At 32.1% G+C, this 9,187-nt stretch overlaps 2 protein-coding genes across 3 annotated transcripts; one reads left to right on the top strand and one right to left on the bottom strand.

Annotated features, from left to right (window-relative positions):
• Positions 1–58: 58 nt before the first annotated feature.
• Positions 59–1,779, bottom strand: LOC123677515 (ubiquitin-conjugating enzyme E2 J2). 2 transcript variants are annotated; one of them, XM_045614080.1, is made up of 5 exons: positions 1,662–1,779; positions 1,400–1,595; positions 1,110–1,344; positions 675–812; positions 59–616 (listed from the first exon to the last, which is right to left on the bottom strand). In XM_045614080.1, the coding sequence occupies exons 2-5, from the start codon at positions 1,516–1,518 to the stop codon at positions 434–436; spliced, it is 675 nt and encodes a 224-aa protein (XP_045470036.1). In that variant the 5' UTR covers positions 1,519–1,595; positions 1,662–1,779; the 3' UTR covers positions 59–433. The 2 variants fall into 2 exon arrangements, with proteins under 2 accessions (XP_045470036.1, XP_045470035.1); XM_045614079.1 differs by having other exon boundaries at positions 1,400–1,725.
• A 2,480-nt stretch (positions 1,780–4,259) lies between these two features.
• On the top strand, positions 4,260–8,519 carry LOC123677513 (serine/threonine-protein kinase Pink1, mitochondrial). Its single transcript, XM_045614076.1, has 7 exons — positions 4,260–4,719; positions 4,834–4,948; positions 5,006–5,358; positions 5,514–5,693; positions 5,756–6,287; positions 6,341–6,439; positions 8,101–8,519. The coding sequence occupies exons 1-7, from the start codon at positions 4,427–4,429 to the stop codon at positions 8,317–8,319; spliced, it is 1,791 nt and encodes a 596-aa protein (XP_045470032.1). The 5' UTR covers positions 4,260–4,426; the 3' UTR covers positions 8,320–8,519.
• Positions 8,520–9,187: the final 668 nt, after the last annotated feature.

The following is a 9,187-nucleotide window of genomic DNA, read 5'->3' as shown; positions in this document are numbered from 1 at the left end:
ATCGAAGTGAAACACTATTTTCACTGAATTTTCACCCCTATATAGTAATAAGATCAAGATGTAGTAACTAATTTATATCACATAAAAATATAAATATTCAAATTCAATACAAATTGAAACTATTCAAAGTACAAACAGTTTCTGTCAAATTAATGTTACAATATTGAATAAAGGATGAAGGGTCGTCAGGAACTGAACAATTTTTTAATTTTGCTGAACAGGCTACAGGTTTTTGAAGTTCGGCTAAAAGCGGAAAATGTGAGTTTTATAAAAACATGTTAACACTATTATTTGACCACAGTTGGAACATTCATTAAAAATAAAATCAATTAATTTAAAATTATACATATACTGATATGTATTAATAAGTAACAATAGAATCAATACTCAATTGAAAGAGAATATGAAAATTATTTGAAATTAAGACCGAATTTTATTCCTGTTTCGTATGTTGCATTACATATTTAACTGTAAATGCAAAAGCTGCAAATCCTACTATAACTATTAAATTAGTTATACACGATTGAATACTACTTTGTTCAGTTACTGACCGATTATTCACATTTGAATTGTCTCCATGGCTGGACTGAAGAGTGACCCTTCTGCTCAATTCAACCTGAAAGAATATTCAGTTAGATGGGTCTTGAAAACGTATATCTTTAAATAGGGCATACCTTCATAGTAGTAACAAGTTCTGGAAACAATTCGCAAAAATCTTTATTCTTCAAGTTGTACTCCAGTGAATTATATGCAAATTGTCTTTTATCATGGTCTGTACTCTCAACGCTTCCTAATGTTGGACATCTTTCATTCTATAGAACACATTTTGAGGTTAATAAAATAAAGTTAAATGTTGAAGGCTTTCACAACTGAATTGTTCAATAGAGTGAGATAATTCCAAGCTTTGGCACAACAACAGTTCAGGGATATCTAGTGTCGAGTTACAATCTCAAACCAAAAAACCTCTGAACATTTCTATTTCAGTTGTAAGTGAACTAATAATTTAACAACTACATAATAATAAATAAGTGATGAAGAAAAAATAATGAATAAAGAACCACAGCTAGAAAGTCTGGAATTAACTAACATTGAATTTTGAAATAACTTGCCATGAAACTGAGAAGTCCTGTTAGAATTGTTGATACACTCCATGCAGGATTCCAAGTATCGGGATGAAAATCGGAAATACTGAGACAGAGCTTCTTGTTTGTTTTGAATCTGCCATTTGGCGTCAACATGTAAATTGCAGGAGGTTTGAAAGGAAATTCACTGGGAAAAACTAATTTCCCATGGTAATATCCTCCTTCATATGGTGTATTTTCAGGGCCACTTACGACATAATGCCTGTAATTTTGATATTTTTAAATTCGAAAGATGAAAAAGCAGTTCAAGTAATTACCATTCCAATATATTACTGGGTAGAGGTTCGGCGGTAATATATGGTACAGGATCCTTCTTCAGTCTAATATAATCCTGTTTCAATCTAGAATTAGTATTATTGCTTCTTCGACTAGACATATTTCAAACGTTTCAGGTATACTGTTCCATAACAATTATTTCAACAAAAACTTGAAAATTAGTTGTTCTGCACTGAGCTGAAATTCAATGTTTAATTTTATTGAATTTATAGCTGAAATTCTTAAATAATTTGTTTCTATTACAATTTTTAATAAACAAATATGTCATAGACACTAAACTAAACAGAAGTCAGCACATGTCAACATGTCATCAAATGCGATATTATTTTTTATTCTTTTCTTCAAACCTATGGTCTCAATAGAGAGTTATTGCAACGCACAAATAAGCGATCTTTTATTAAAGGATCCTGTAATAAAGGATCCTCTATCGTGGACGTTAAAAGTGAACTATTGCAAGGTGCTTTTAACGAAAGTCAGTAAAGTGACAGATCTTTAAATTTGACATATTTATATTTTGTCACCTTTATTTTGTATTCTGATGAATAAAATAATTCATTTGGTAAAAGTTCAAAATCGAAAATGCAAGAACAAATAGCGTTAGCAATTTTAGCTGGGACCATTATTGAGGAATTGATTTTTCATAATAGATACAGTTGGTGTAGAAAATATATCAAAACCAATTCAAACAAATCGACTAGTTGACTTGGAAAATTTTTACTACAAGTCTCGCAATCATTATCGAAGTTTATTTTTATAACTGCAAACTTCATTGTGGAAAATCATGGACACTTCTAAGATAATTTGAATGCACATAAGTGGCTTTATAGAAATAGTTATCAGCTCTAGTTATAGGTAAGCTATTAGCTTAATTGAAATTAAATTATTTATTATATTACCTTAATTCGTTTTTAGTCTACCAATTCGTAATATGGGAGGAGCTGTACCAAACTACTGGGGTTTTATCGATGGACATATTAGGGAAACTTGTTGACAAAGTATCATCACTATGTAAAATATCAGTCTACTTTATGTACTTGTTTGAATGGAAGTCAATCAGGTATTTCTTTTCATGTAAAACCACCAGTATTGGAAGATTATTTTGTTTAACAGAATTATGTTATGTATTTTTGTACCTTTTCCTACAATAATTTTAAAAAAGTGTACTTAACGTATAATTTCATAATAACATTACTGATAATTAATTAGGTTCTGCATTGTGATTTGCTTTTTTTAAGCTATGTTGATCCAATATATAAAAAAGTACTTAGGTAACAAGTTTATTATTTTTCTTTCAAAACAATCCCATTGGTGTTTCTATATTACAGAATAAATTACTTATATTCAATATAAAAAAATAATATTCAGTATGCAGTAGCATTCTGTAACAATACTACATTATACATCTAATTATACATATAGGTAAATTCTTATTTCTAATAAAATTCAGGATTTATCAGTAGTATTTTTAATTCTTTTAGTAGGATCAAATTAAATATGATGTTTTGTTGAGAATCGTATAAGTTCTTGAAAAATTCGTTATTGAGAGCACATTTTTTTCCTCGAATGAAATGGTTCCCACAGATGCCGAAAATCAAGAAATAAAATGCAAATTTCTCAAAAAGTTGACTTTGTTTACCTAAACAGCTACCAATATTTATAGGTTAGTTCTTGCTGCATAACGACGGCAAATATTCGGCATAAACAGATATCTGTCAAAATAAAGGATCCTTAAATAAAAGTTGGTCGCCTGTATTTAAATAAAGTAAGGGACGCCTGTATTTTAGATTTAGCAATCCTTAATATCTGACTCAGTGCGCATGCGTACATGTCAAAATAAGAGATCCTGTAATAAAAGATCGCTTATTTGTGCGTTGCAATAACTCTCTAATATGAAGGTTTCATGATTCAAGGGTCGGTTGGGCCCCCTACAGCACTCGTTTTCATGTGTAGGGAAGATCTTTGTAAGCAAAAGTATTTCGGAGTTATTTGTGATAGTTTGATATTTATTCAGGAAAAAATATGATGAACAATGCAAATAGTTTTTTCTCAGTTTTACTGGATATTTCCGATATTTAGAAGCAACTCCAAATAATAGGACTCTAATAGGAGGTGATGAGTTTATGGTAATTTATGAATAATCATCCATGCTGATGGACCTTGAACCATATTCAGTGGAAGAGTATTTGTTGGGGAGACTGGCATAGCGCTCACCGATTCTTGATTTATGACATCAATTTTGTTTAATAATTTGCTTATTTATGTACTCAGGTTATTCCTCAAAATAAAGATTTTTGTTATTGTTATTATTGTTATTATCCAAAACACAGAAATTTTAGGAGAAGAGATCTTGAATCCCGATCATATTAATTATGTGTGGGAATTTGGGAACAAGTAAGCGCTGATATTCATGAAATTAGAGGAAAAATAATAATTGATAAAGGATCTGCAACAATATCAGCTGTTCTCATAAGGCTAGTTTAAGTGGAAGATATAAACATATCTTAGCTCTGCAATATATAAAATATATATAAAAAAAAGTAAATATTTGAAACTCTTATAACTCACTGAAATAAACTAAAAATTTAACTGATTGCAGATTGCAGAAATGCACGCCATCAAAGTATTCGACCCTACGCATAAAATTGCCGTTTCCGACGATAGGTGGCTTGGAGATTAACTTGAATCCCTAATACCCTAATAGAATATTAATAACATTATATCAAAGTTTTATCATTGGCATCTGAAATAAAATTTAATTCATTAATTAAATTCATTCTCATAAATTTTAATATCTCGTCTAATATGAATAAAGGGTTATATTAATCAGTGGTCAACCACTGATTAATAGAACAGTAAAACATAGAATTATAAATTGCCAAAAATATGTCAACAAAACTTAATAATTCTATTAACAAAGTGCAAAGTACTGATAGTAAAAGGATAATTGTTTCTACAAAATAATTCACCCACAGGGGTGTTCAACTGTTCTTTGTGTAAAACAAGGCAAAATGTCTATAAGAGTTCTGGGTCGTCTATTTAAAAATGGTACATCCTTACTACGTAATATCTGCAGCAGAGACTTCTCAATCAACATTGCCGACAAAATCAACGCTGTTTCAAATGTCCCAGTTGCATCTGAACAAGTCTCTCAACTCCAAAACCGGTTAATTCCTCGAAATTTTGTCTTCCGTAATGTTGGTCTTCATATCGGTCAACAAGCAAGAAGGATTCTCATTGACAATGTTCTGAATCGAGTTACAAATAGCTTAGCAGCGGATTTGAGAAAAAAAGCAGCGAAAAGGTGAATTCACCTTTTTATTACAAAGAAAAATATCTATGTTCAATTATTTATTTGAAATTACTGACAATATGAACTTCTTTGATGAGGAATTTTAATGCCTCAATTTATTTCTAGAATATTATATGGAGATTCTGCACCGTTCTTTGCTTTAGTTGGTGTAAGCTTGGCATCTGGGACAGGAATTATAACTAAAGAAGAAGAATTAGAAGGAGTATGTTGGGAAATACGGGTAAATGGATTAAATTTCAACTTGCAGAGTACAAGCTAAATTTGAGAATAATTTCAGGAGGCTATTTCTAAGATGAAATGGTTTTATCATGATGTAAATATTGATGAAGTACAGACTGAAGATAATCCAATAACTTTAAAAGATCTAGTGTGTGGAAAACCAATTGCACAAGGGGCAAATGCTGTGGTTTATGCCTGCAAGCTGAAAGATAATACTTCAGATAAAGATCAAGAAGTAAACCCAACAAGGAGAGATGATAAGGATGATAATCAAAATGAATACCCCTTTGCTCTTAAAATGATGTTCAATTATGATATTCAGTCAAATTCAATGGCTATATTGAACGCTATGTATAGGGAAATAGTCCCTGCTAGAATGTATTTCAGTAAGGGCGAGAATTGGGAACTAGAGTGAGTATATTCGATATTGAAACATTTTTTGGTTCACAATGATGTATTGCCCTCATAGTTTGGTGCAAAAGTTAGAGACATTGTATGTGGTGTGCATTGCTTTAGTTTTTATGATCTTTTTATGAATCAGTAAATGGTAATATTTGTTTTTTCAGTTTAGTCAACAGAAAAAGGCATCTACCACCACACCCTAACATAGTTGCCATGTTTTCCGTATTTACCGATTATATTCCCGAGCTAGAATCCTGCAGGACTTTATTTCCAGAGGCTTTACCCCCTAGAATCTATGCTGATGGTTATGGAAGAAATATGTCCCTATTTTTATTGATGAAAAGGTAGAATCCTCAACAAACCTCAATTAAGCTGAACAATAAAATAATTACACTTTCATGTTTAGGTACGACATGTCCCTGGAAAATTACTTAAAACAGCATGAAATAAAAAATCGAACTTCAATTTTGCTGTTTTCTCAATTACTGGAGGGCGTAGCTCACTTGACAGCTCATAAGATCGCACATAGGGACCTTAAGAACGACAACCTTTTAATTGATTGCACAGACCCTGAGGCCCCGATCCTTGTTATTAGCGATTTTGGGTGTTGCCTTGCAGATCGATCCAATGGCTTGATGTTGTCATATTCTAATCCCGAAATTGATAAAGGTGGCAACGCCGCCCTGATGGCCCCCGAGATTTATACCATGCAACCAGGGACTTTCAGCGTTTTGAACTACAGCAAGTCGGATCTATGGGCTGCAGGAGCCTTAGCTTACGAAATTTTCGGTGGCGACAACCCTTTCTACGGAGGAAGGGATAAAGCGACCTTGAGAAACGCGACATATAAAGATGAAGATTTGCCAGAGATGCCCAGCCATGTGGCTCCTATTTTGAGAGAGTTGGTTAAAAATATTTTGAGTCGCAATCCAAATCAGGTGAGTTTGTAAAAAGAATGTTTGATGTTGGGTTTATAGTATGACTTTTACAGCGACTCGACCCAGAAATTGCCGCTAATGTAACACAGCTCTTCCTATGGGCCCCGAGTGCTTGGTTGAGAGCGTCCAGAAAGTTGCCATCTTCAGCGGAGGTAGGGAATATTGTTCTTGTTATATTTTTATGAAGTTAGGCTGGGTTGTTGTAATGACTAAATAATAAGTGATGTATTATTATCATCATTTATCTTTTAACTTTCAACATGGGCCTGGCTGATCGCCATCTACACATTCAACAAATCATATTTTTTCTGAACAATCACAAATATACAGGGTTAGAACTATTGAGAGGGACACCACAGAGATATAAAAAAACGTTAGAAATACAGGGTGGCTTAAATTACTAAAAAGTTGTGTTATTTTGGGATGAGTGTATTGGTGTGAACAGATCCAAAATAGCTCCAATGGTTCCCGAGATATCTCGAAAAAACTGAAAATCGAAATTTTCTTTTTTTACGTATAACTCTTTTGTTTCTGGAGATAACTGCAAGAAATTCGGTTTGTAGCCTTTATGTAATGTAGAGATTCTAATGGTGTCGTCAGATTTTTTCTGTTTTCCATTGTTTCAGAGACGCGATAGTCAATTTTTTTTTCTTATGGACGCCATATTGATTTTCCTTATGAGGTGACAAGAAAAAAATTACGATAACAATGTATCACATTCTACAAAAATATCAAGTCTAGGTACGCAAATTTGAAGAGTTGTTATATGAAATCATCACTTGACTATCGCGTCTCTGAAACAATGAAAAACAGAAAGAATCTGAAGACACCATTAGTATCTCTATATTGGATAATCGCTATAAACCAAATTTCGTGAAGTTATCTCTAATAACAAATGAGATGATACAGAAAAAAAGAAAATCACGATTTTCAGTTTTTTCGAGATATCTCGGGAACCAATGAATATATTTCGGATCTGTTCACACGCATTACTTGCCCTCTAAATGGTTCCAACCCTTTATTCTAATGATTCACACTTTACAAACACTTTTACATATTTATTTCTTCTAACTCTATCAAATTTTTGATTTGGAGCCCCAAAATGGGACCCAAGGAAAAGTACTCATCTCTGTGTAACGACCATTTTGGAACTCCCTTATGTATTCTATTGATATTATTGGTATATTAAGTTGGGACGTGAATGGATTTCTTTTGAATAGCTTATACAGGCTTAGTTAATGCATTTGGAAAGATAGGATATTTACATTTCTAAACCTGTTTAATTCTCATGACATTTGCTTTGTTAGGTTAGAAATTGCATTTTTGTCAGCGATATTTTTTATTTTTTTTATAATGATTTGAGAATATTATAGATGCTAACTTTTATGGATTTGAAAACAATGTTTCTCTTATTCTGTGGTTATTCTGTTCATTCTTCCACATCTTGTAGAACAAAATCGTGCGAGAATATATCAAACGCAGAGTTTTCATGGTTATATTTTATTATTCTATGTTGGTACTCCGAACTTTCCGCCACGGCTTTATCTGTCAATTCATCAATTTGCCTAAGATGTCTAAAACCCTTGCCTTAAAGAAATCAGTTCTGCCAACCAACATTTTTCAATGCAAAAATCACTAAATGATATTTATGGAAATATTTCATCAATTTCAATAAGAATGCAATGAATTAGAGAAAATAATGTATAATACTCGCCACTTCGTTGCTCGTTTTTGAATTTTGAACTCGTGGAAGAATATCAATGCCTTCTGCACTTGTATTATAAATAACTATTCTCACATTTTTCATTTTCAGATACTCCAGTGGTTATTGAGTTTAACGACGAAAGTATTGTGTGAGAGGAGGGCAATCCCCAGTTTTGACGAGTTGCAAAATAAAGAAGGGATACCTCAGGGCAGACGAACTTATCCAGAGTATTTACTTATATCAAGTTTCTTATGTAGAGCTAGCATCTACAACATTCGACTTGCACTATCTTGGATACAGAATAACGTGTATGATCAAGATTACTAAATTATTTCAGAGTTATATTATTATTTCTAGATGGTTTTATGTTCGTTATGACTTTATTTTAATCATTCTCTTCCCAAAATTATAGTTTTAGACTGGTGATCAAATTGCAGTCCCAGAAATTGTTGAATATAAATCTATTTATCTGTTAAATTGGAAGTAATGATTGTATTTCTTGTGTAAATAAAGATATTAATCGTAAATTGTGTTTGATCCAAGCAGTGTCATGATACATCAATTGTTTTCATAATTAAGGAGGACGTCTCATATACACTCCGGGAAAATTAGGAGAATGGAACTCAAACCACGTGATGTTCTGAATAAAACCTTAGTCTTCTTCCTTTTTTTCATCCCTTTATATAACAAAAATAAAGTAACCGAGGAAGGTATTTGAACAGTTATGTTTCTCAAGGAATCAGGATACAATTAAACATAAATTTCTTGTTCAACAAATGTACCAAATGAAGTGCTGTGATTTCTCTCAAAATTAAAATATTGCAATAAATAAAAAAATAAGTAACAACTGGGTATTAGCAAAGAGACTTTCAACGATTTATATAACAGGGTGTCCTGACTAAAACCTTACTTTTTTTTTGTTCACCACTTTATATTATTTGTACAACTTTGCTAACGTCGTTTTGCAATCTTTGCTTACGCCGTTTTGCAATAGATGGCTGTAGTGGTAAGTGATAGTCGAAATATATAGATCGTAGATATCTAACTATAACAATAGCTTTATTCCCTGAATCCTGAACACAAATATACAAAGAAATGGGAAACCGTCATTAACAGAAAAAAAATTCAAACTGCATCCTAGAATCTATATCATAATAACTCAAAAATTCTGATATTGAGTAAGGTTCTATATTTA

Source organism: Harmonia axyridis, chromosome 4 (assembly GCF_914767665.1).
Source record: "Harmonia axyridis chromosome 4, icHarAxyr1.1, whole genome shotgun sequence".
In the NCBI taxonomy this organism is placed as follows: domain Eukaryota; kingdom Metazoa; phylum Arthropoda; class Insecta; order Coleoptera; family Coccinellidae; genus Harmonia; species Harmonia axyridis.
The sequence above is the reverse complement of the archived record's forward strand: the minus strand, read 5'-3'. Positions and strand labels throughout refer to the sequence as shown.